This window comes from Terrapene carolina, unplaced genomic scaffold, assembly GCF_002925995.2.
Source record: "Terrapene carolina triunguis isolate 2854851 unplaced genomic scaffold, T_m_triunguis-2.0 Scaffold580, whole genome shotgun sequence".
Lineage (NCBI taxonomy): Eukaryota > Metazoa > Chordata > Testudines > Emydidae > Terrapene > Terrapene triunguis.
Window position 1 is genome coordinate 5,905,208 of NW_020664931.1, and position 27,616 is coordinate 5,932,823.

The 27,616-nt window shown below is 44.1% G+C and overlaps 1 protein-coding gene and 1 non-coding gene across 2 annotated transcripts in view; both read left to right on the top strand.

The window, feature by feature from the left end:
• ANKRD33B (ankyrin repeat domain 33B) overlaps window positions 1-22,994 on the top strand; it is an 84,061-nt gene extending 61,067 nt beyond the window's left edge. Inside the window, exons 3-4 of the mRNA XM_024224237.2 lie at window positions 11,401-11,541; window positions 22,144-22,994. Of these exons, the coding sequence (XP_024080005.2) occupies window positions 11,401-11,541; window positions 22,144-22,994 (992 nt within the window). The remainder of the gene's footprint in view (window positions 1-11,400; window positions 11,542-22,143) is intronic.
• On the top strand, window positions 4,254-4,326 carry TRNAK-CUU. The gene has a single exon. It is a non-coding gene; the product is annotated as a tRNA-Lys (tRNA).
• Window positions 22,995-27,616: the final 4,622 nt, after the last annotated feature.

A 27,616-nucleotide genomic window follows, 5' to 3' on the forward strand; every position in this document is an offset into this window, starting at 1 on the left:
TACAGTGCTGACATTGTCTCGACAGACATTGACTTGACACTGTCTGTCAGTATTTTATATTGATCCCAAAAGCAATTGAGACTGACTGTAGTCAGCAGAAGCTTATACAAGCTTATAAATATTTGTTTTTACTTATTTTCCCCTTTGTAATCCTGAGCCAGCGTGTTGATACCAGTTATTTAATACATTATTACAAGATACTGTTGTGTTAATACAGATTATCATGTGGTTAACATCGCAATCAGTGGAGTTAACATGGAATATAGTTGCTACTTAATTCTAAGTAGTCGCCTAGAGCAATATACTGTAGACTGCTGAAGTATATATTTTATGTGGTTTTTCTTTAATTTTCAAGTATATTGTAAATAACCTTTTCTAATACAATATTTTTAAACTTTAGAATGATCCTCTCTCATGTCTTCTGTTTTTCTTATTTGGTTAGGCCATGTCTACACTACAAAATTAAGTCGACCTAACTTCCGTCGGCATAGAACCACTGCAAGTAATTACATTGCTTGTGCATGTCTACAGTTCGCTCCTTCCATTAGTGGTGCACATCCTCACCAGGAGAACTTGTATCGATTGTACTGTTAGTGTGGGGCATTGTGGGATAGCTCCTGAAAGCCAGTAACATTTGACGTGAGCAATGCAGTGTTTACACTGACACTCTGTCTACCTAACTACATCGACCTTGACTCTATGCTGCTTGTGGAGGTGGAGTTATTAAGTTGGTGTAGCAGGGCAGTTACATCGGCGGGACTGAAATTTAAGTGTAGACAGTTCCATAGTTAGGTCGACGTAAGCTGCCTTGTGTCCACCCAACTCTGTAGTGTAGACCAGACTTTAGTTACTTCCTTTCCTCCCCCCTCCCCTGCCCCCCATAACTTGCAGTTACTACTTTCTTGAAAGTTTTGGTTGGTTTCCTCCCCCACCCCAAAGTTCCTCTCATTAGCTTTCCATACTGATTGGGTAGACTGGCCCACCATTGAAATCAATACATTTGTCAAACTGAACCTAGTTGTCCAGTTATTTGTGGTGAACTGTAATTTGCTACTAAAGACCTAAAGATGCATCTCTTTACTATGATGTGTGTAATTATACACACACACAATAACTGCATTGAAAAATGGAACACCTGTCACTCCCCACAGCTGTGGAGAGCCCATTCCCCAAGACCACTTTTTCCCTTTGGTTTCTGGGCTGTTGCTGCTGCTAGGTTGGCCCCTCCTCAGCTAGCCTGGCAGTACCAGTGATACCTGCCAGCTCCTGGTTATTGTGGTGATACATAACTGCCAGGGGCAGCTCCATGTATGAGCTTTTGTGAATTATTTAAGGAGTTTCTTTGTAAACAGTTTGCATAAATTATATTCTTTAAAGAAATCATGTGCATTTGGTGCTGGTGAATGGCATCACCTTGATATACAAAGCTCTCTGTCTATCCCACGTACACTGCCTGCCAGCATTGCTCTTCCCTTTGTCTGGGGCAATGGGACAGTTGAGTTTCCTTGGCTCATGAAGTTCTTGGCTTCTCCACTGAATCTGCCAATCAGTGCAGAGTGTGCTGGTGAGTTTGTGATGTGGGAGCTGAAACTGAGATCCCCTGAGATATCCTCCTGTAGAGGCCACCAAACATCCACTAGATAGGAATACATTTTAATCTGTACTGAGCTTGGCCAAATTCAAACCAGGAACCCAGAGGTAAAAGGCTCAGTAGCTCACTAGCAGTGCCCTGAAGCATCTAGTCACCCAATAAATGCTGATTTAATAGGGGGTTCGGTAGATACCTTTATTAAATCCAAAAAAGAAAATTTTACTTACTGGTGACTGTTATTCTCTGAGTCCCCTCTGTGGAGGGCCACTTACAGGGTTTGGTGCTCTCTGGTTTGATCTTAAATAACTTTACAAACAGCATGTCCATTGGGTCACATAAGCACCCCCTTCTCCCATGACTTCGATGTTTGAGTCTTCATAGGTGAGTGTATCCCTCCACTGCCTCAGTCCTCTCTTCCACACCATGGAGTCCTAAACTGAGATAAGAACTCTGAGAAAGAGGAGAAGGTGACAAGGAAATGTGAATGCAAAGAGGCGGCTCTCAAAGAACAACAGTTACCAGTAAGTAACTGACCGTTCTTCTTTGAGGGCCTCCGTGTATTCCCCCACATGGGAGATTAGTGAACAGTATCACCAAAGATGAATGGCAGGCTGAGGAGTTCTATAATTAAATAAATATTGCAGAACTACCTGCCCAAACCTAGCTTCTAAACAGAAGGCCAGGTTTAATGAATTGTGCTTAGTGAAGGTGTGAGCCAAACTCCAAGCAGCTGCTCTGCAAATCTCCCTGCTTTAAATATGCCAGGAAGCAGTACCTGTGGCCATGGTCCGAGTTAGTTCATTGTATTTCTAACTATTATCAGTAATTGATTTTTCCTAACTGCATGGTATTCCCATTTAAAATAATCACTGGAACAAACTCCCAGGCCATTGAAATAGCAATTTTTTTTAAAAAAATAAGTGTAATTATTACACCAAAATCATTGTTGTTTTAATCTGAAATTATTCTTTCATGTGCTATACAGAGTAGTAAATCCACAGTATTTTATTTGTAAGATTATATAAAACAGTTCAAATATATGGCTGAGATGTGCATCCTCAGAAGTGCTCTCACAGGGTCTGAATCCAAACAGTACTTGGGTGTAGATAAGGTGGTTCTATGGAATTTCACAGTCTCAGACACATCTTTTGTGTGTAGTTCAGCAAAGGAAACATATAGATGATAAGCAGGCCTGCAGTGTTTAGTGAGGCTGTATGAAGGACTTGTCTATTATATTTTGTAGATTGAGGTTAAAAGAAAACTCTTTGATATGCAGAATTTCTGTGTTATTCTGACACTCTGATCTGAGCATCAGGAGCTGTCAAGATGCTGGCAGCAGAATTGCTTTTAAAACCTCAGATTAGCAAAGGTTTTAGCAGAGAAATGAATTCAGCACACTGAAGTTCATTTGCTTTTTGAAATGTAAGATGTACATCTTTACAAAGATAGCATCCCGCTCAAGGGTTTTTCTAGATGGACAACCTTGAAATAGTATAGGGAGGGAGCTGTACTTTCAGCTTAGCAATATTGAGAAGCAGCTACAAACTACCCAATTTGGCATGCAAATCACAGGTTTGAAAAATGGCCAGCATGCCTCTGTAACTTGCTTGCCCATCTCTCAGCATCTCTTCCAGCTAAAGCATTTCTTTTCAGAGACAACATGCCTGTTGTCTAGAATTGTAAATTCATCACAGCCTAAAACAGGTTATGTCTAAAAGATGGTAGAGGGTTTTAAATATACATTTATAAATTCTAAGAGGGGAACAAGATGGAGTTGGTGGGTGTAGTGGGGCAGTGAAGAAAGGATGGGGGTAGGGTTGCTGGGCATCCGGTTTTCGACCGAACGCCTGGCAAAAAGGGACCGGTGCCAACCAGGCTAGTAAAAGTCAGCCCAGTCAGCGGTGCAGCAGGGGCCCGGGGCTAAGGTAGGCTCCCTGCCTGCCCTAGCTCCGTGTGGCTCCCAGAAACGGCCACCAGGTCCCTGCAGCCCCTACATGCATGGGCAGCCAGGGAGGCTCTGCATGCTGCCCCCGCCCCGAGGGCCAGCTCCGCAGCTCCTATTGGCCAGGAACCGCGACTAATGGGAGCTGCGGGGTGGTGCCTGCACGCGCGAGGGCGGTACCCAGAGCCTCCCTGGCCGCCCATGCACCTAGGAGCTGCAGGGACCTGGCAGCCGCTTCCCGGGAGCCATGGAAAGCGCCGCCTGGACCCCGCACCCCAACCCTCTGCCCCAGCCCAGAGTCCCCTCCAGCATCCAAACTCCCTCCCAGAGCCTGCACTGCCCCAACACCCCAATACCCCTGCCCCAGCCCCTTCCTGCACCCCAAACCCCTCATACCCAGCCCCATCCCGGAGCCCACACCTCGAGCCGGAGCCCTCACCCCCTCCTGCACTCTGAACCCCTTGGCCCCAGCCCAAAGCCCGTACCCCCAGCCCAGAGCCCATACCCTCCCACCCCAACCTTCTGCCCCAGCTCAGAGCCCCTCTCCCGCACCTCAACCCCCTGCCCCAGCCCAGTGAAAGCGAGTGAGGGTGGGGGAGAGTGAGCAATGGAAGGAGGGTGGGATGGAGTGTGCAGGGGTGGGGTCTTGGAGACGGGCTTCAGAGAAGCGGCAGGACAGAGGTGTTTGGTTTTGTGCGATTAGAAAGTTGGCAACTTTCCAACCAGCTAGCTCAGTTGGTAGAGTATGAGACTCTTAATCTCAGGGTTGTGGGTTCAAGCCCCATGTGGGGTGCTTGATCTTGCTGCCTTAAGTGTGCTTTAGGGGAGGGATAGCTCAGTGGTTTGAGCATTGGCCTGCTAAACCCAGGGTTGTGAGTTCAATCCTTGAGGGGGCCACTTAGGGATCTGGGGCAAAATCAGTACTTGGTCCTGCTAGTGAAGGCAGGGGGCTGGACTCGACTCGATGACCTTTCAAGGTCCCTTCCAGTTCTAGGAGATGGGATATCTCCATTAATTTAATTTAACCCTAGATGGGAGATTGAGGGAGATGAAGGTAATAAAAGACTGACAAAAAGAGTGGGGAAGAAATGTGAAAATGGTAATGAAGGAGATATTGTTGTGAAAGGAAAAAAGAAAGTGGGATGAGAGGATAAAAAAATATGGGGAAGAGAAGAAAAAAATAGTTGGAGAAAGAAAAACAATGCAAAAACAGAAGGAAAGAATACTACATAGAGTAAAAGGAAAGAAAGTATTGAATGAATAAAAAATGGAAATAGAAGGGAAAAAAGGGAGGAAGATACAGTACAGTAACTTTTATTTCATAAAGGTTAATTCAACAATAAAATAAAGTAATAATAATACAACTAAAAACTCAGGGTCTGGATGCACAATATTGCTGCTGCTGGATAGCAATTGCTCTAGCCAGACATGAATGATAACAGGTGCTGTTATTCAGTGGGAATCCTTATTTGCTCACTCTTTCAAAACGTCTGCTGGATGCCAGTGTGTTATATGGACCAACTACCTATCAATCTCTAACACAGTTATGTAGTAATTGTGGAGTACAGAATTGCACATTAGAATAATTCCTTTACATTAATGAGGATGTAAAGACCAATCATACAAAGTATTGAGAATGTTACGGAAGGTGCTGAGCAGCCTCTATTCTGCGGATCTGTCAGGAGGCACTCGATATCTTACAGGACTGGACTCTACATTCGCAGGCACAAATCAATGCTTCAACTATGATGTTTCAAAACAGATTCTCTCCTTTTTTTCTTCTTGATATTACACACATTTTCAGGACAGTGAGTGAGTGACATCATCATAGGTGCTGGAACTAGGGGTGCAGGGGGTGCTGCCACACCCCCTGGCTTGAAGTGGTTTCCATCATATACAGGGCTTACAGTTTGGTTCAATGGATCTCAGTACCTCCACTATACAAATTGTTCCAGCACCTCTGGACATCATGCCTGCTTATATGCAGAAATAACAATGCGGCAGCCATAATCCAGTGGTTACGGCCCCGAACTAGAAGTCAGGAGACCTAAATGATGTGTATTCTTGGGGAAAGTCATTCCACCTTCCTGGCTCAGTCCCCACATCTGTAAAATGGAGATAATGATATTTACCTTCCTTGTAAAGCATGGATGGAAAATAATAATTTCTAAATAAAGATAGCTTGGGGAGCCTTTGCATATAGTGTACTGAATTTACATGCTGCTGCTGACATTATTATTTATTATTATTGTAGTACAGCAGTGCCTAGAAGCCCCAACCAAAACCATTGTACCAGGCACATTCAAACCAAATAGAAAAGACATTCTAGTGGACTACCCAGGCCAGGCATAAAGTGAGTCACAGAGCATGTTTTGAGGGCACTGATACACTTCACAGAAAATATGCTTGGCATATGTATGAGTTAAGCTATGATGGATTACTTATACGGTATAGACACTCCTCTATTTACATAAGAATGGCCATACTGGGTCAGACCAAAGGTCCATCTAGCCCAGTGTTCTGTCTTCTGACAGTGGCCAATGCCAGGTGCTTCAGAGGGAATGAACAGAATAGGTAATCATCAAGTGATCCATTTCCTGTCGTCCATTCCCAGCTTCTAGCAAAACTGGGGCTAGGGACACCATCCCTGCCACCCTGGCTAGTAACCATTGATGGACCTATCCTCCAGGAATTTATCTAGTTTATTTTTTGAACCCTCTTATAGTCTTGGCCTTCACAACATCCTCTGGCAAAGAGTTCCACAGGTTGACTGTGTGTTGTGTGAAAAAATACTTCCTTTTTTGTTTTAAGCCTGCTGCCTGCATTTGGTGACCCCTAGTTCTTGTGTTATGAGTAGGAGTAAATAACACTTCCTTATTTACTTTCTCTACACCCATCATGATTTTATAGACCTCTATCATATCCCCCCTTAGTCTCCTCTTTTCCAAGCTAAAAAGTCCCAGACTTTTTAATTTCTCCTCATATGGAAGCTGTTCTATAGCCCTAATCATTTTTGTTCCCTTTTCAAAACCTTTTCCAATTCCAATATACCTTTTTTGAGATGGGGCGATCACATTTGCACACAGTATTCAATATGTGAGCATACCATGATGTGACGTTCCCCTGGTGTTATCTGGACTGGTGATCTGCTAGGTCACTCCAATCCTTGACTCTTGGAACCAGACTTTCCCTGCTCTGCTGTGAGAGCCCCCACTCCTGGGCTGTTCACGCACAGCCTCTGGCATGTAAGCTGTTCCTTGGATTGTGCAACCGAATGACACTAGCCATATCTCCGGTCCCAGACACAACCCTAGGAACCTCCGTCTTGCAGTGTCCAGTTATGCCTGCTGGATGCTGCAAGCTTATATAACTTCATCAATTTAACAAAGAAATTGATATGTACCAGGCTTGTTATCCCAAGGGGAGTCTCTGAAACGCTTTAAATCAAATGCACTGCTTCAGGTAGAATAAACAAATTTATTAACTACAAAGATAGATTTTAAGTGATTATAAGTCAAAGCATAACAAGTCAGATTTGGTCAAATGAAATAAAAGCAAAACACATTCTAAGCTGATCTTAACACTTTCAATGTCCTTACAAACTTAGATGCTTCTCACCACAGGCTGGCTGGTTGGTTGTCAGCCAGGCTTTCCCCTTTGATCAGCGCTTCAGTCACTCACTGTGGTGTCTGTAGATGTAGGTGGAAGAGAGAGGAAGAGCATGGCAAACGTCTCTCCCTTTTATCATGTCCTTTCTTCCCTCTTGGCTTTGCCCCCCTCCCTTCAGAGTCAGGTGAGAATTACCTCATCGCAGTTCCAAATTGATCAAAGGAAGGCGGGGGTGACTCCTTCGAGAGTCCGATAGATTCTTTTGTTGCTGCCCAGGCCAGCGGCCTTTGTTCCTGTGAGGCTGGGCTGGGTTTGTCCTATACCTGCCCTAATGAGGTGTGAACTGCCTCTCTGCTCTTGGAGAGTTTTTGCCTGGGCTTAATTTAAACCATGAGGATACATTTTCAGCCTCATAATTACATACATGAAATTATAACCTATAACATTACTGTAACAACAATGCTCAGTGCATCATGAGCCTTCTGAAGACACCCGACGTGACAAACTTTGCATTGGATACCACACAATCATTTTACAAGGATGAACATGGGGGTGCTGGGTTTTCCCCCGAGGTACAGAGCATCACACACAGATTTATATAGAGGCAATATGATATTCTCTATCTTATTATGTATCCCTCTCGTAAAGATTCGCAACATTCTGTTAGCTTTTTTGACTGCCACTGCACATTGAGTGGATGTTTTCAGAGAACTATCCACAATGACTCCAAGATCTCTTACTTGAGTGGTAACAGCTAATTTAGATCCCATCACTTTATATGTATAGTTGGGATTATGTTTTCCAATGTGCATTACTTTGCATTTATCAACATTGAATTTCATCTGCCATTTTCTTTCCCAGTCACCCAGTTTTGTGAGATCCCCTTGTAATTCTTCGCAGTCTGCTTTGGACTTAACTATTTTGAGTAGTTTTGTATAATCTGCAAATTTTGTCACCTCACTGTTTACCCCTTTTTCCAGATTGTTCATCTATGTGTCTGATAATTCTGCTCTTTACTATAGTTTCAACCAGATTGTCTGGTACCGAAGTCAGGCTTACCAGCCTGTAATTGCTGGGATCACCTCTGGAGCCTTTTAAAAAATGGTGTCATATTAGCTTTCCACCAGTCGTCTGGTACAGAATCTGGTGCCGGTGCCTTTCCCTGGCATGTCCCACTCGGCCAGACTCCCACCTTGGCAGAAATCAGGGGAGGGGGACTCGTGACACCACATGCCCCTTCCCCCACGCAGGACAAAGAACTGCATACCATATGCTGAGCACAGTATTCTTGGTAGGAGGTACACCGAGCATACAGACCAACAAACTCTTTGATGTTGGAAAATATTTTCCCCCCATTCTGCAGCTTCCTAGTGCCATGCTTCCTCATTCGCAATCCCCTTTCACACCCTCTAAGTGCTGTGACTGTCTCCCACTCCCACTAAACTACTGTATGTAGAGCAGCCCAAGGTTATTGCCACTATGATCAGACTTTACATCTGTCATTAATAGTCAGCAATAGCATGCAATTCAAATATAACCATGGTAACTTCTTCTTAGCGCTTCATGCAGCTTTTGTAGCAAACCTGAAATCACACAATACGCACCTGGTTTCAGGTTAGGTACAAACTCTAGCGTTCACCTAGGTTCACTGAAACACTGGTGAATGTTTCAAGAGAACCTGGACCAAATTCATGGCTTTGTATCAAAACCATATGACAGGTTGAACTCAAAATAAGGTGAAATTTGGCATTTATGACTGTTTTATTTTGAGTTTGTGTTTCTTTGAACCCGAAATTTGAAGCAAACCTCATGGTACATAAACCCCAGTGGACTGAAATTGAAGAGGTTTGCATGAATCCCTGTGATATTGAACAGCTGAGTTCCACACAGCTCTGCTTAATTTTCTTTGTTACTTTGCTGCAATTTTTTTGTCTTCACTTGAAGTTAGATCCAATTCCCTGGGGAGCTTTGACTATGATTTCCTCCACCCCATTCCCCATCTGTGTCAAATAGCCCAATCTGTAGTTATATCTTTGGTAACATAAAGAAGAGCATCTTTAACCATAATTAACATAGAGATTTTTTTAAAAAAAATCATTTATTTGTATATAATGCTGTTGTTTTAAATATCCTCACTATTCTGATGTTCTCTAGACATCCCTGGTTGAAAAGAAGTGTTTCTGCTACATTGAGGCCTTCAGGCTAGGCAGAGGGATACTTACCCATCAAGAGGAACTGAGCATTCTGGGGCCAGTCCTGCAAACCTTCTTTGCACAGAGATTCCATTAGTGTTAATTGTCTTCATTGTCTTATTTGTGACTTGATTCTGCTCCCATTGAAGTCAATAGGAGTTTTGCCATTGAGTGCAACATGAGCAGAACTGAGGCATTTGTTCATGTTATGGGCCCAGTTGAAAGTGAGTGTAAATCATTGTCACTCTAATTTGGAATTTTTTTTCATCTAGTTTGCACTCATTTTGTACTGAACTAAGTGATGACACTTAGGTGCAGGGCCACTATGCATTTGGGCTTCAATTTCTTTGATTCTCGCACAGTTTAAACTCCTGTTCTAGGTTGTCTATGAAATTGCTTGAGTTTCAAGGAAGTTTCCAGTTAAACAAATAGATTGGTGGGATTTGGCAAATCTCAGAGAAGGGTGAGACTGAAAACATCGCTAACACTATGACTACAGATGTATCTAAAACCATTTAACTGGCAAAAAAATCGCTTTTCCTGCCTTTCAGAAGAAGTGTAGGATTGTGTTGGTGCAAACAACTGCTGATGAAAACTGCACCAGATGTGCTGCAACAAATTTATTTTAAAAATAGCTCTGTCTGAATTAAAATCTGCTTCAGTAACATTTCTGGATATACTTGACAGCCATGCATTGCAGAATATCCAACTGGATTGCCGAGTGAGATGACAGAACATTTTTTACAGCTCACAGTAGTTAAGTTGTGATTGTTCCAGCTGCCTGACAGACTGCATTATTATACAAACTATCAAACCATCATAAAATAAATGACAAGTGAAGGGAAAACTGTTTTGAATAAGTCATAATGGCACTAGATGTTTGTCATCTTCTGTTAGTCCAGTTATAAAGGCTTGATGTTTTAATTGGTCTTCAGGCTGTTAGCTCCTTAACACTTATTATTTTAGCCAGTGATAGTCTTCCAGTGCTCTGCATATCCCTGCTGACACCAGTGACACTGGCACACAAACCAAAGGAAATGAAAGGCAGCAATGGCCATTTTTGGAGAGTAAAACTTGACAGCAGAACATCAGTCACATTGATTTTACTGTGAAGCCAGTAAAGCAGCCCCACTGGCCTATTGCTAATAAGTGGACTAGTGCCTCTCCACAGCCAGGCAAGGAAAGAAATGGTGAAAAAGAGCAAAAAAAGAACACAAATAATCCCTTTGTCTAATATCAACTCACCCAAAGTTCTGTTGAGATTTTCAGCTCTGACTGCCTAGTGCAACCAGACATTAATCAAACTCCATGATTTTAGAGAAAAGGACCCAGCTGTCTGCCTATCTCCATGGCAGTATCTTGTCCAGTTCTTTAAAAATATGTGTGTACAATTAAGAACTTCACACTTGCATCAGACCGTCCATTTTCAAAGGGTTTTAGGGGTGAGTTTGGTTTTCCCACAAGCCCTGTGTATGGGGCAGGATGTCTTTGCACTGCCCTAATAGCAGACCCTGATGCATTCTGTGTTTTGGCTTCCCCCATTCCAGCCCTATAACTGGCACAGCCTACATCCCCTAGTGCCGCTATGCTGGCCGGCACATTGGAGGTGGTGGAACCACACAGCTCCACCCATTCCCTATCCCTTCCTACCAATATGAACTGGGGGACACATAGTAGCCCCACTTACTATGACATGCCACAATATGGTCCTTAGCTATTCCCCACAACAACCCCCGAGGTGGGAGTGTTATGTACATCAGTTTTTATAGAGGGGAAAGCCATATTCAGAGTCAATGTCAGAGCTGGGATTAGAACCCAGGAATTCCAGGCTCCTGTTCCCATGCTCCTGTCAGACCATCAAGACACTTTAAGAGTAAATGCTAATGACTGCAGCATGTGAAAAGGGATGTGAGAATGGCATAGTATTAAGTAGCCATGGCTTGCATATTTGATAGCTGGTAGTGGTCAATTAAAAGTTTCAAGCAGTCTAAACCTCAGAGTGATTCTTAACTCTAATATTTTTCTGTAGTGATAACTCTTCTCTCCCTTGTTTTATCCTTCTACAGGGCATATAACCATTACAAACTACTTGTTGAACTATTTTCCTGGTCTTGATATTGAGAAGAGGAATGTATTTGGATTCACAGCACTGATGAAATCTGCAATGCAAGGCCGAACTGAATGTGTCAGAGCCTTAATGTTGGCAGGTATGTGAAATTATTTGCTTCATCAGTACTTCTTGCTCTGAATAAGATAGCAGTAAATCAATGAAAAGATGGCCTTTCCAGTATTTACTTTATTGAGAGGCGTGGTGGAGCTATTGATATAAATGAAAACAATTTCTGAATGTCTTGTAAATAGAGACGTGAAGCAGTTTTATTTATTAATTATTATTATTATTATTGTTACAATAGTACTTTACAGTGCTGTTGAATTTCCATCTGAGCATCTCAATGGAAATTACAAGCATTCATTGGTTTAGACTTGCATCATCCATGAGAAGTAGATAAGTATTATTATCTGCAATTTTTCAGATGGGGAAACTGAGGCATGGAAGGTTAAATGACTTGTTCAAGGTCACACCGCATGTTTGAGGCAAACTAAGGAACAAAACACAGATCTCCTTTGGCCATGCTTTACCAACAGTCTATCTATTCTTACAATATTAGAAGAGTAGAGTACAGTAATTTTTTCTTTTTAATCTTGGTAAAATATGGGACCAGATACTTTGCTACAAAATTGGGCCTGAAAGATATGAAAAACCTGGGATGATTTTTGACTTTATAAGAAAATCTAGAAGTTTTGATGTGATATTGAGTTTCATTACAAACATTTCACACAGCTCAAATACTATGAATATGATACAATATTAAAATATGATCTGATAACTATGTGTCCAGAATTATAAAGCCACCTAATGTTAAATAATAAACTCGATAAGCTGTGTATGGTAGTTCGATATAACTCCTTCTTAGGGTATGTCTACACAGCAAAGAAGAATCCACAGCTGGCCTGTGCTAGCCAACTTCGGCTCTTGGAACTAGGGCTGTGGGGCTGTTTCATTGCCATGTAGACTTCCAATTTGGGCTGGCGCCCAGGGTCTGGGATCCTATATCCTCCAGAGTCCTAGAGCTTGGGCTCCAGCCTGAGCCTGGAAGCCTACACAACTATGAAACAGCCCCATAGCCCGAGCCCTACGAACCTGAGTCTACAGCTGGCGCGTGTAGACTGTGTAGACCAGTGGTGGACAACCTGCGGCTCATGGGCCGCACGCAGCCCGTCAGGGCAATCTGCTGGTGGGCCGCGAGACAGTTTGTTTACATTGACCGTCCGCAGGAATGGCTGCCCGCAGCTCCCAGTGGCCGCAGTTCACCGTTCCGGCTAATGGGAGCTGCGGGAAGCGACGGCCAGCACGTCCCTGCAGCCCGCGCCGCTTCCCACAGCTCCCATTGGCCGGGAATGGTGAACTGCGGCCACTGGGAGCTGCGGGCAGCCGTGCCTATGGATGGTCAATTTGTAAACAAACTGTCTCACAGCCTGTCAACGGATTGACCTGACGGGCCGCATGCAGCCCGCAGGCCACAGGTTGCCCACCACTGGTGTAGACATTCCTTTACTTGGCATTGTTGCTCTGTGAGCAATCATTATACAGTGGATCATGTAAAAAACTAAATACAATAAAAACCCTGCATCCCTTGTGTGTCTGAGTACACATAATCTTGTGCCATTAAGCACAATTTATAGAATGTTTGGCATGTTCTTTTGTGAAGGCTAGGGCTCTATAATGTGTATTTCAGAGAAGGAGGAAGCACTTTCCTTGATTATCCTATTAAACTGACATCAAGTCATGAGAAAGGAAAATATATTGTTATAGCCACTTAATTACCAATAGCAAATTGGAATAACTGCATTCTGCATGGATTTTGAAATGTGATTTATTTATTACAAGACTCATTTACTATTATTATTGTGGTATGGCAGCACTACTATAGTTAAGCTTGCACCATGACATCTATTTAAAGGTGGACCTTTTTAAGTCCTCTAAAATCAACATGCTTAGTCAGATTTCTTTGAAATTTAGTGTGCCTCAAGAATATGCAAGTAGGGTTAATGACCCAAATTTGGACTCATTTAAGCCCAGAGTTCCAGAAATATAAGCCTTGAAAAAAATACCCATTTTAAAAAAGAAAGTGTCTAGGTGGATTTTTTCCCCCCGAGCTAAAGATCAAACTACTGATGTGGTGCAGGTCAAAATGATCTCAGTCTGTTGAGGTTTACCCAAGGTAGTACATGGCACTCACTAAATCTCTGGGGGACACAAATTGAGAACAGTATTTAAGAAAATGTACATTTTGGGAACTGTTCATGCTCCAGTGCAGAAAAATGGCTAGACGCTTTCTATTCCCAACATTTTATATGCTTTAAAGTTCAGCTCCTGTAAGTGCTCTAAAATCCGAACATTTATTCAGATTGCTTTGAAATGTGGTGAAAGGGTGTGCCTCACAGGATCACTGAGTAGCATTAGTGATTCAAATTTGGGGTCATCTAACCTAGGGTTCCCGAATTACAGCCAATCCCCCCCCCCCCCAACCCAGTTTCCTTCTGCTGCCTTGTACTGTTACAGTGAGCGGGTCTGACTGGATGAATCACAGACCTTTTGAGGGCTGTGAACTCACCCTTCAATTAAATTAACTAAGGATAAGTTAATCACAAGCCTGCACATAAGGGCTTGGCTACACTTGCGAGTTAGAGCGCATTAAAGCAGCCCTGGGTGCCCTAACTCATGACCCGTCCACACTGACAAGGCACTTAGTGCGCTCTGACTCCGTGGGTAGAGCGCTCCTGGTAATCCACCTCGGCGAGAAGCATAACGCTTGGTGCGCCTTGGGTGAAACGCCCGGGCATCAGTGTGAATGAGGTGTTGCATTACTGCGCTCTGATTGGCCTCTGGACATCCCATAATCCCCTTAAGTCAAGTGGCCACTCTTGTCATTGTTTTGGAATCACTGCAGGAATTCGGCTATCAAAGCAAACCATTACTGTGGAATGCTGTGTGTGAGAGAGCGAGGCGGGGGGGCAGGAAGGGGAGATTTGCTGCTCTCTGAACTTACAAGACAGTATGCTGGCATGCTCTCAGCTCCCAAAAAACCCACACTCTCTCCCCCCACATACACACAACACACTCCCTGTCACACTCCACCCCACCCCACCCCATTTGAAAAGCATGTTGCAGCCATTTGCATGCTGGGATAGCTACCACAATGCACTGCTCTCTGTGGCTGCTGCAAGTGCCGCAAATGTGGCCATGCCAGTGTGCTTGCAGCTGACAGTGTGGACAGACTGCAGTGCTTTCCCTACTGCGCTCTACAAAGGCTAGTTTAACTCAAAGCACTCTACATTTGCAAGTGTAGCCATGCCCTAAGACAAAAGGAGGTTTGAATTGATGGCTGGAGGTTGCTACAATTTGTGAGTTGGGTGGCAATTTCATTTTTTGGGGAAATGTAATCAAAGGATTTGGGGGGGGGGAATTAAACATTGATATGCCTGCTGGGAGGAGAGATTTGGGGTGGAGGTGTGGGGGAGGGTGGTTTGGGGCTGCGGGGAGAGGAGGGGGGTTATGGGAAGGGGAAATAAATGGGGATGGATGGTAGGGGAGACAAGGTTGGGGACTTAGGTGAGGGAGGCATGGCACCCTACAGCCCTGCTAGTGCACCCCAGCCCCTCCACCCCTATCCCCATGCACCCACAGCTTTGCCAATTCACCCCAACCCTCTGAGCCCCAATCCCCTGCAGCCAAACCTTCCTGTAGCTTAATCCCCTCCAGCCCTGCCAGTGCACCCCAAGACTGCTATGACTAAGTGTTAGAAGAACATTCATTGAGAAATTGGAAGGTTCCTAGCTGACTGAAAAATGTGTGCTGTATGGCATAGAAATACTTTCTCTCAAATATAAAACTGTCAGTATTGGGGAGCAGAAACCCTGTCTGTGATTTCTCTTCCTGGCCCTGCCACAAACCCCACCCTCCAACCATTCAGCAATGTGACCAGAAACGCCATTTCACTGTCATATAGTTGGCCTTCACTCCAGGTACTGCATGTGAGCCAGGCTGTGGGAGGTGGGGCGGAATTAACAACAATAGAAATGTTTGTATGCCAGGGAGTGAAGATTTCAGGGAGATGAGTTCCCTGCTTGTGGTGGGGGGGCCTGTGTACAGCATTGGGGAGGGGCCAAGTTGAAGGGGGAAATGTAGCGAATGGATCAGGGCCATGACTAGGGATGTATGGTGAAGCAAGGCTGGTGGGGCCCAGCTGGTGTGTGTGTGTTTACATGGGGTGGGCTGGCTCAGTATGCAAGTCGCAGGACATGATATGTACAACTGTCTAAATGACCACTAACTCCTACCAACACCATATGTTTTCCTGTTTAAAAAAAAACTATGAAATTCAATGGCAAAGAACTATGTTAACACAGAGTTAAGGTTGCTTGGCAGTATGTCGTCATGCCCATGCTCTTTCAGCAGTGCCCCAATACACCCCATTAACACAAATACCTTTACTCTGCCATCCTCACAGTTGCGGAAATGTACAAATTCTTCACCTCCTTTTACAACCCAGTAAAGGAGTCACTCTCACCCACCATGATTCCAGCTAACACTATTAAAGGACTTGCCACCTTCCCTCTACCCTCTTTGAGCAATGCCTCAATATGCACACACTCACACTGGCCCTTGGCACTATAAAATTCAGATCCTGGCACACAGTCACACACTTAGCCAACTCCCCAGAAAGAACATTCCACATATACTCGTTAAGAACCCTTCACACCTTTGATAGCCCTTTACCCCGAGGGAACATCTACATTGCAGCTGTGTGATTCCCAGCTCATGTAGACTTCAAGCTAATGCGCTAAAAACATCCGTGTAGCTGGGGTTGCACGGGCAGTGGCTTGGGCTAGCCGCATGGTCCCCTGAATACATGCTGGGCAGATAGCCCAAGTCACTGCCCGTGCTGCCCCGGCTACACTGATATGTTTAGCATGCTAGCTTGAGCAGAGGTACCATGGGTACATCTATGCGAACTGGGAATCACAGTCCCACCTCAAATGTAGTTATACCATATGTCATGCTGTCTGGGGTAGCTCAACACTGAGAGTACCAACTTCAGGGCAGACCTCCCAAACTGGTGGGATGGTCTATAATTAGATTTCACCAAGCCAGTACCAAATGTGAACTCCTGGATCACTATAACAGTCTTACCATGGAGTCACAGACAGTGCCCTTGGCCTCTCCAGTCTATCTTACCACTCAGGCAAGGACATTAGTGATAAATGGTCATTTTCATCAAAAATTCACCCCATATTCAGGTTGCTTCCAGTCCCAAGAGACCAGTGACTTACCCCAGATCAATTGTTACCCTGGATCTTACACCAAAGACAAGGCTTGTAGCCAATCCTGAAATGAACTATCTAAAGGTTTACTAAATAGGAAAAAGAAATGAGAGCTATTTACAGATTAAAGCAAGCAAACATATGCACGCAACTGAGTTATTACCTATATCCTAAGAGTTACAGTGTTTTAGTGATCTGTCAATTCAAAGTGTCTTTCGGAGCATACCTAGGAGGTTAACCCTGGGAATCTCTGGCTTCAGTGTGGTGTCTCTAGCCCTCTCAGAGTTCAAACAGGAAAGAGATGGAAAATGTTCCTGTGACTTGTTAAGTAAGGTAAAGCCTCGCGGGGATATGTATCATATTGTTAATGCTGAAAATGTGCAGTATACAGGAATAAGCTTATCTTGTGACTATAGTAGGGATACAAGAGTACAAGGGAAAGGTAATGATTTGGGTACCTTAGCTCTGCATTTCCGTACTTTCCAACTGTTTAAGAATAGTTTTACAAGTAGCTTATGTTAAAGGACCATTGAAGTTTTCAAACATTTAAAAGCCAGGAAGCTTTAAGATCTTCCTCTGACCGCCCCCTTCCCCACACTTAAATTGCTGAGATGTATTTACATCATTAAGTCCAGTGTTGTGAGGTTTTTAGACTGGCAATTTCAGCTATGCTTAGATGTAGTGCATTGTAAATCCTGAAGCTTGCTAGTCACACTGAATAGTAAGCAAGTAAGTAATCAGAAAACAAGTGTAAGAAATTTTGTGATGGCGTTCTTCAAAGCCGTGGATTCCATGATTTTCCATGTTTGTTTTATTATCATGACTTTCCCTTTCCCCTCTGCCCCATAGTACTAAAGTGGTATCATTGCTTCAAAGGATGTTGTTGGTATGGTGACATGTCCCCTATGTGCAGGTGTATATGTGAGTGAGAAAGAGTTTGCCACTAGACCCACTGCAGGACAGAAGGGTGAAGTTTCTGATGCCAGTGGAATTCCCCGTACAGAATACTGCAGATCAGTGACTCTCAACCTTTCCTGACTACTGTACCCCTTGCAGGAGTCTGATTTGTCTTGCGTATCCCCAAGTTTCACCTCACTTAAAAACTACTTGCTTACAAAATCAGACATAAAAATACAAGTGTATAGGCAACCTATTACTGAAAAATTGCTTATTTTCTCATTTTATCATATCATTATAAAATAATGTAATTGGAATATAAATATTGTACTTACATTTCAGTATATAGAGCAGTATAAACAAGTCATTGTCTATATGGAATTTTAGTTTGTACTGACTTCGCTAGTGCTTTTTATGTGGCCTGTTGTAAAACTAGGCAAATATTTAGATGAGTTAATGTACCGCCTGGAAAACCTCTGTGTACCCCTGGTTGAAAACCACTGCTGTAGATTATAGCCCAGTATGCCAATGTAAATGGGTGCCTGCCCTGTAGTGCCCACTGCTGGCCAAGTGTGGCTTTGCTGAGGCCTGCCTCAGTTTCCTCTTCACTCAGACCCTTCAAAAAGTCCTCACAGTACAGATATCCATTCCTCTCCCTGGGGCCAATTTATTAAGTCCTGTACAAAGTTTTTCCAAATAGAACTTAAACCTACAAAGTCTTCATCCCAGGTTCAGATGGTCACAGCTCCTCCTCCCTGAGGGTCTGGCTTCCATTCAGCCTTCAAACACTCTTCTGCACAGCCTTCCTCTCTGAGGGTCTGTTTTCCTTCCCTCCTAGCACCTGTTGCTTGGAGTATGGCCTTCTCCACAGGCTTTCCTGCTGGTGTCTTCCTGCAGGACTCAGGGCCCTGCAGCAGCCTGATGCCATGCTGTGTCTACAGGCATCTGCCAACCTGTACCTGCAGCCGTCTCCCTCTTTATAAGGCCCAGATGCCTTCCCTTAAGCCCAACTGGGCAGCAGGTAATCATTCCATGTGCCCTGAACCCTGCTTCCTCTTAAAGGGATCAGTCACCCTGTGACAGCCAACCTTATAATGAGGATGATCAAAGCACTATGGAGTAATTTCTGCTGTAAATCATGACCAGAAGGTATTTACTGTGTACATGTATTAGTGATATTATTAGTGTATTATTACCTGCGACACTGGCAATGCAAGAGCTCAGTACTGGACACTAACCAAGTTTCCAACCTGCTTTAGTACTGGGTATAGACGTCGCATGGGGGAAACTGTAGGGAAAAATGTGATGAATAATTGGAGCCCGATTTTCAGAGTGGCTGTTCTTTCTGAAAGTCGGGGTGTTCAGGTTGTGAACCAAAATACGGAGGCAGCCACAGTCACTAGTCACTTTGGAAAATCTTGGCCATAATGTTTAATCTTTAAAAAATGTGAATGTACTTTTTGGAATGTAAAATGAATGTTAAAGCAGGTTAATTACCATTCTGCAGTTACTTCCATTGGGCTGCTGCACTGCCAAGGTCACAACTGATATAACTTCTTAGCAAGATAACCACCTCCAGCAGAAGAATGCAGAAATGCCAATTGCGATTAAAAATGGAGGGCCAGATAGTGCTACTCCAGTGAAACCATTGGAGCTGCCGTGGATTTACACTGGTATAACAGAGCAGAATCTGGACCTTAAATAATACATTTCATAGTGTATGGCCACAGGGCCAAACGCTGAAAGTGAAAGTGTTGCCTGGCTGAGAGCTTCAGAGTTGACCTGACTAGAGTTCTACTTACTCTAGCATTCTCATATTACTAAACTGAGCAAAATGGGTGCAGTTTTCCTTGAGGATTCCATTTAATTAAAGTCCTGATGCTGCTTTATTTAGTGAGGCCGGTATTTTTTAAAAGAGATGCAGATTTAACCAGAATTTTAGATCCTACTTCTTATTAACAGACTTGCATACATTGAGAAGAAACCCATAGTTGTTTGTCTATTCTGTCTCTAATCAGATAGGATAAAGGAGCAATGCAGGAAATGTAAGACTTACAACTGGATTTTAATGAAAAAAAATTCATAGTACCCTGGGCATTTTTATTCAGAGGTCTGAAATTCTGATTAATTGGAACTCTGATGCTTTGGCGGCCCAGCACAAACACAGCAGCAGTGATGTCAGTTTTGCGGATAACAATCTCTTGAGACATGAAACCTCATTAACTGAATATAATATTAATATCCCAAAGTGACGCATCTACTCAAATTAGTTGCTTGAAAAACAGGATTCGGGACATGATTTAATCTGAAGAAAATGAGGACTAAGGGCAATGCACACATTTTCTAAAAGAAGACTCGTTAGACCAGCCTTAAATCTGAATGACAAATAGTTCAATAAGACTGCTATAACCTTTGAAAAAGGGCTTGAATATTGATGTCTGATCCAATTGGTAAAGTCCCTAGAAATTTTGTTGAATGAGGAATTTGTTTAGGAATGTTTCTGGATTTGCAAAGTAAGTCAGTAGCGTCTTAAAAAGATCTTGTGTCACACAAGACTTCATTAGATGAGACGTAAAATCAGCATTGAGTATGCTGCTAAAAGATTTGGATTTCTGTATTCGGTAGATTTCTTTTGTGAGATATAGCTCCAAAAAGAGCTGGGAATGTGTCAATTTGTATTGATAGAACCTGAAATCATAGAAGAGGCAGCACGAATGGTGAGCTCAATGGACCTTTGTAAATGGTCTCTGATCAGTTTGGACAAATGTATCTGAGTAAGAAGAAACAGTGTATTTGACTGTGGTTTAGAGACAGAGCACAGCTCTTCCATGATTCTACATCTGGAATAGATCTGGAGGCAAACACACTTGGGTTTGTGTTGCCTGTTTGCAAACAAATCCAAGTGGAGATGGCCTCACAAATTGGTTAACCTGTTTAATCATATATCAGAATAGCCACCTCCCCTAGCATCGGGTCTGGCTGGACGATCTGCCCTGGAATTGTTGATGTTTTGTTTTTTTGTGTGTGTGTGGTTTTGGGGGTGGAGGGGAAGTGTGCGTGGGAGGTTGGCCATCAGCAAACTTGATCTGAAAATGCAGGGCCAGTTTAAACACATTCAGAATACACAGTACATGGTTGGGGGCCCTGTCCTATGTAATAAATCATTCCCACCCTAGGCTTACTATTAAAATGTATGTTGTATGAACACAACAAACAAACAACTCCCATGCAATTTCCTATATTCCTAGAGAGACCTACGTAAGTTGGAGAGGAGAAGGAGCGCAGGCACAGGTGGGGTTGAGGAAAGGTTGGGGGTCCAGGGACAATCAGGTTAAGGGGACAGGCTGAGAGGGGGAAAGATGAAGGAAGAGGAGGCTGGTGTAGGGGAAGAGAATAGGGGTTCAGAGACAGATAGGCTGATGGGGAGATGAAGAGTAGACCAGGGCCAAACATCATGGCCTCTACTCTATCATATTCTTGTTGACCTCTTTACAGCTTTTGATACTGTTAACCAGATTCTTCTTGAAATCCTGTCCTCTGTTAACTTTCAAAATATTGTCCTTACCCTGCTTCTGCTCCTGCTTCTCTGACTGCTTCTGCGGTGTCTTATTTGGTGGGTCCTCCTCTTCCTTCCCTCTCCTTCTTTCGGTGGGGTCCCACAGAGTTCCATTTTCGCCCCCTCCCCTTCTTGCTCTGTACCCTGTCTCTGATGATCTTCTCTGCAAACATGGCTTTAACTATTACCTTTATATAGATTCCTCAGAGATCTACTTCTGTTTGCAACCTGTCTCCCTCCATCCTAACCACATCTTGGCCTAGCTTTCTGACGTCTCCTTGTGGGGTCTGGCCATCAGCTGAAACTTAACATGGCTAAAACTGAGCTTCTGATCTATCACCCACGTTCTCCCTTCTCCCTTTTTTATCTATCACAGTGGACAGCACCATCTTCCTCCTTGTCACTCAGGGTATGTCTACACCAGAAATACTCCAGTGGCACAGCTGCACCTGCACTGCTGTAGTGTAGACATTTACTACAGAGACAGAAGGGGTTCTTCCCTTGCTATATGTCTCTTTACTCAGTAGTGATTGGTCCAGATATAGGAAAACAGTCTGCTATTACTACCAGTTACTCCATTAGCTCAAGTGAACAGAGGTCTGTGCTGTGGATCTAAAGGTTTCAGTCCTATTTGTGACCAACGTGGGGGGGTCAATATGATTCCACATGGGTTGTGTGGTGTTTTTTGTTTTATATTTGTGTTTTTTATTTTCAGTGTGCTGTTTAAAAATAGGAATTTATATACAGGAAAACTACATTAAAAACAATAAAGTTGCAAAGTCAAGCACTCAAAAGTCAGGAAATTCCAGAATTGTGTGTGTGCATTATGATACAGTCTTCAATTACATAATCACATACTATTTTTCTTGACAGGATCCCTGCTTCATTCAGTTTTGATTATGGCAGTGGGAGTTGAAGTGTGCACTGTATAACCGATAAACGCAAATGTTTTTCCTTTCTCTCCTTTAAGGGGCAGATGTCCACGCGACTGACCCAAGCCGTGGAATGACTCCACGGGAATGGGCTTGTTACACAGGAAGATCAGAAGCAGCCTTCCTCATGCAGAGGCTGATGGACAGGCCATGCCCTGAGCAGTTTTGTGACCAGTATAAGTCAGAATGGCCAAAGATGAAGGAACTTCTTGCCAAGGCCGCAGAACCAAAAAACTGTTTGCAGAGGATTTCGGAGGGTGTGAGGTCAGCAATGTCATTCAGGGCTTCCTGTGGCCCTGAAGAAGATGGCGTCCTTGACCACATGGTTAGGATGACTACAAGTTTAAACAGCCCCTTTATTGCCATATCTTGCAGGACTGTGTGCCCAGGGAGCCCACCCTGCGTGGGGAAACGCACACTGGCTGTGCAGGAAATCCTTAGGAAGCAAAGAGCCCAGGATATCCGATCTCAGGACAAAGACCACGTTAGCAGCTATGAGAAATTATTTCAGAACTCCAGAGTCATGTTGATCCCCAAAAAGAAGGACCGGCGGGCTAGTCTGCAGCCCCTCAGCCTCACAGTAGCTCACATGAACACTGTGGTCACAAGGAAAGCAAGCCTCCTGCCACTGCACCTACTGAGAAGGAGCAGTGTGAGACCAGGATTTGTCATCCCCAAAGTGCGTGTCAACAAGGCTCCTCCACCCACCTACCAACCAGAGAAAGTGAGGAGGAAGAGCAGTGCCAAAGATGGCACTTTTCTACAGATTCCCAAATGGAGATACAAAGAGCTGAAGGAGGAGCGGAAGAAGGCAGAGGAACAAGAGAAGAGGAAAGCAGCAGAGGCTCAGAAACTGAGGCAGGGGTCTCCGCAGAAAAACAGGACATGACTCAATGGTGGGGATGATGTCAGACATTCCATTGTTAACAGACTGTGCACATCAAAGTAGGGGCAACTAAATTGAATAATGGCCCTATGGCACTGAAATAGCACATGGGCTATCACTGACTGTATCTGGTGGAGTGTGAGGAAATCTTGGGGCTGAAGTGTAAAAAATTGTTTGTTTGCCCACTGGCAGAAAATTGAGGTGGTGATTTTTTCCCAAGATTAACAGCTGAGAAACAGCCTTTGTGGCACATATTCATGACAGAGCCATGTTTTGTGTTCATTTTCTACTGGATAAAATTAAGGGCTTCGGCTTTTGATACTAGTCACTCTCCCTTCCCCTTCGGTAGGACCGTATAAATTGCAATGCTTTGTAATAATAATGAAAACCACAAAGAGTTTAAGGTTTGCCACAATCTTGGTACAGTAGGTGGAGGGTAATGAATCCAGGGCTATATGTAATGCATATCTTTTTGAATATGGTAAAGCACTTTATGATTAACATTTTAATTCTGAAAACCAGAGTTTAAGACATCAAAGGTATCAAACGCTACACATGTACTGTCTGAATGAATGTAATTCTTAACGCTATTCGTTTTACTCTTTGAAGATAAAAAATGGCTGCATATCTAATATATACACTGTCTCAACAACTGAGATAATCAGATCCCCACTTGATGTAAATCAACCTGGCTCCATAAACGTCAATGGAGCTACACCCATTTACACCAGGTGCGGATTTGGCCCAATTTTTTAATGTCATGGTCAACTTTAAGATTTCCCTCCTCCCTTACGGTTTTTCCTTTACTTGCTATCGGCCTTCTCTCTTTTGTCTCAGGGAATGTGCTGCTCCACTCTCGGATCATTGCATTTACCTACAAAATCATAGGATGGTTGAAGGTTCTTTTACTAAATCTAAGTTTGCCCCTTGGGAATGGTCCAGCATACAACCAGAAAGGACCAAATGATCACTCAAATAATGAAATTGTCTTCTCCTACCTTCAAGAAGTAGATCAAGGATAAGTGAGTGCAGCAGTACTCTATGAAAATAATCAAAAAGGTCATATGAGGCAGCCCATTCACCAGCATTTGGAAATCCAGGATAGTCATCCTGGCGAGGGTCTGACATAGTACATCATGGGTGCCAAATGGGGAGTGCTGCATCTGCCATCTCCATCCCAGTCCTTGGGAAACCATTTCTTAATATCAAATTCACAGCAGGAATCACCCAAGCTGTTCTTAAACTGGCAAATGAGGAACAACATGCCAGCCATATTGTTCCACACTCTTCCTGGATCCCATAAAACTAATAAAGTATGCTGCATGTGGTAGCTTTGCCAGCATCAAAGCCCTATGACTTTCAGAGCAATTCCCTAAGTCCCACACATAATCCTAGCTGTAACGTTAGAACATGAGTGGCATTTATGGCCACAGAAATGGACCGTTCCTGTACGCACATAGCCCTTTTGAAACTCAGAGTTTATTTCAGTCCCTATTAAGGCTATTTTGGTTCTAGCAAGAAGAAAGTGTACAGGGCATAGAAAACCACTTGTAAATTTAGGAATTTTCTATAGATTTTTTTTTTATAGCAAGTTAGCTGACAAACTTTGGTAAGGGCTCTGTGCTTGCTACTTGCAATAGAAAGATAATGTTAATAGTAGTATTCAAAAGAAAACAGCAAGGCATACAGTAAATAATGCATCTATGTTTTTATATTTCCTTCCATTTCAAAAGCACTGTATTGCTCTGTGTTCATTTCACTGTGTTACTCTGCATTCAAGACTAGATAGATCTTAAATGAGAATATTACTTAAAATGTTAATGCGTAAGTAACCCCCCTTCACTACACTCTACAGCAGGGGCAGGCAAACTTCTTGGTCTGAGGGCCGCATTGGGTTTTCGAAATTCTATGGAGGGCCAGTTAGGGGAGACTGTGCCTCCCCAAACAGCCAGGCGTGGCATGGCCCCCGCCCCCTATCTAACCCCCCTAACTTCTCACCCCCTGACGGCCCCCCCGGGACTCCTGCCCCATCCACCCCCCTCTCCTTCCTGAATGCCCCCCCAGGACCCCTGCCCTATCCAACCACCCCTTCTCCCTGACCGCCCCCGGACCCTCTGCCCCTAACTGCCCCCCGCCACCCCATTGAAACCCCCCTCTCCTTCCTGACTGCCCCCCCAGGACCCCTGCCCCCATTCAATCCCCCTGTTCCCCGCTCTCTGATTGCCCCGACCCCTATCCACACCCCAGGTCCCTGACCACCACCCCGAACTCCCCTGTCCTCTATCCAACCTCCTCCCGCCCTGCTCCCTGCCCCCTTACTGCGCTCCCTGGAGCTCAGGTGGCTGGCAGCACAGCTGCACCAGGATAGGCAGCTGCGCCACCCAGCTGGAGCCAGCCACGCACTGCACAGCACAGAGCAGCGGTTCAGGCTGCGGTTTGCAGCTGTGCTGCCCCAGAGAGCTCGCCGCCCCGCCGCCCAAAGCGGTGCAGTGAGCTGAGGCTGCGGAGGAGGGGGGACAGCAGGGGAGGGGCCAGGAGCTCAGGGGCCGGGCAGGAGGGTCCTGCAGGCTGGATGTGGCTAGCAGGCCATAGTTTGCCCACCTCTGCTCTACAGTACTCTCAATTACAGCCTTCCCAAATAAGGCTCAGTTCCCAAAGGCACTAAGGATGTGACTCTCTAGATCTTGCTTCACATCTTCTCAACAGTAATATATTGAAGTAAGACAGGAAACAAGCGATTGCTGCTCTCAAGTTTTCACATTTAAGCAGCTTTAAGAGCTAGCAGTATTTAATAGGCCTCAGTAACTTCAGAGTCAATCAGGACATTGCAGCACTACTGGTGGGACTCACTCCCCTATTCTCCTGCATCACACTCTCTGTCCATTTCTTTTGCATCCACTTGAGAGAACGGTTTCTAGGGAAGCTTTTTGCACTTAGGGCCAGTCAGCCGTTTCTAGTTAACATAGCCCCAAGCAGGTGGTAGGGGGTCTGCCTCAGGGAGGTCCAGTGCAATCCCATCTGCAGCTCCTGGGGAACCAAGCTGCTGTGTTGCTCCTTAGGAAGGTGCAGCATGCATGATGCTTCACAGCAACTGGTCTCACTGGCTGGTGCAGAGAGGTAGAGTCACGGCCACAGCACAGTGGGACCCACTGCCGCTGCTGTGGTGGAGAGCATGCTTGGTGGTGCTCGCAGGGAGCAGCCCCTAAATGCCGTTGTGGCTGACTCCTTCCTAACATGCAAAGAGGGGAAAGTTCTCCTGTGTCCTCCTCCCTCATAGCACATAGAATGGCCACAATCTGATCAGCCTCTTAGTGAAACACTAATGGCCATGGACCAAAATCCAGCTTCTAGAAAACTAGGGCTCACATCATAACAGCATCACAACTGCTGCTAATTAACCTCCTCTCAGCAGAACCTGGGCGGACCTGTCAAGCAATGTTTTTCTCTCTAGCTAGGCTTTTTATAAGGTCACCCCTCACAGTGGTGTCTCATCCTGCAACTGAACTACATTAAAACTGGTCCTTCCAGTTCAGAGTGGAGGGAGTTTGCATTAATCATGTCTAAACTACCTTGGCTCTACACAGGATCTCAGCCTGCAAGCCTGGCAGTCATGCACATTTCACTTCAAGCACAGACTTCACTTTTAAAAGGGAAGCAAAAATAAAAAGATAGGATTTTATGTGAGCATAATGTAAGATTAAAAAGAAGATATTGAAACTCCTTTATTTGGGGGGATTAGGTGACAACCTTTTAACTGTCCAGAGCAAGAATTCCAGGATGGATTTCTCCCTGAGACATAGTGTAGGACTGATGAACTATTGTACAGTGGATTTTTGCTCACAATGAGCAGAGTGAGTTTAAGTATCAAAAGACAGATTTGGTATCCCAAAAGCAATCAATATTGCAAAATGAACACATGAATTTGCACTGTACTCATGATAGAGATACAGCTGACATACTTTCTCTCAGGGATTAATGCACAATAGGTTACAATTAGGGGCTGAAAATGAAGCCCATTTTCTAACCCTTTGTACTTTGCTGTGCATGTATGTAGATGGATGCTTAATTAAAAGAATTAAAAACTGCTAAAAATCATGTACTTGTTTTTCAGAGATGAAGGGTTTTTGCTTTTTGTTTCTAGATCACCAATATGAGTTTAAACCAGGTCAGTGGGAGTGGTTAGTACTTACCATTTTGCCTAGATGAAAGGTGTTAACCTGGGTGGTCTCAATCCAACTCCTAGTGGATAAGTGTTCCAATGAGAAAAAAGTTAATTGTATTTGTTGCTAATTTGCGCTCTTGCTGGCTGTCTCTTCAGAGGTGAGTGGTTGAATGGGCATTGAAAATTCACTCGTGCCCAGAGATGGTCCCACTAACTCATGGTTGAGGTTGATGGGCTGAGTCATTTGGAAAAGCTGGCAATGTTGGCACCTTTGCTGCATATCATGTGACTGTTTTCTATATGTATAAACTCCAAATGGTTTCCACAAAACATCAGTCACCTCAGGAGTACAGTGGCCAAAAATTAATCAGCCCCACAAAGATATGGTCTTAGTTTTTTCCTTGCAACTGTACCCTGATCCTTGAGATTTCCAAATGGATCCTTCAGTTAGCCTCTATCTTTG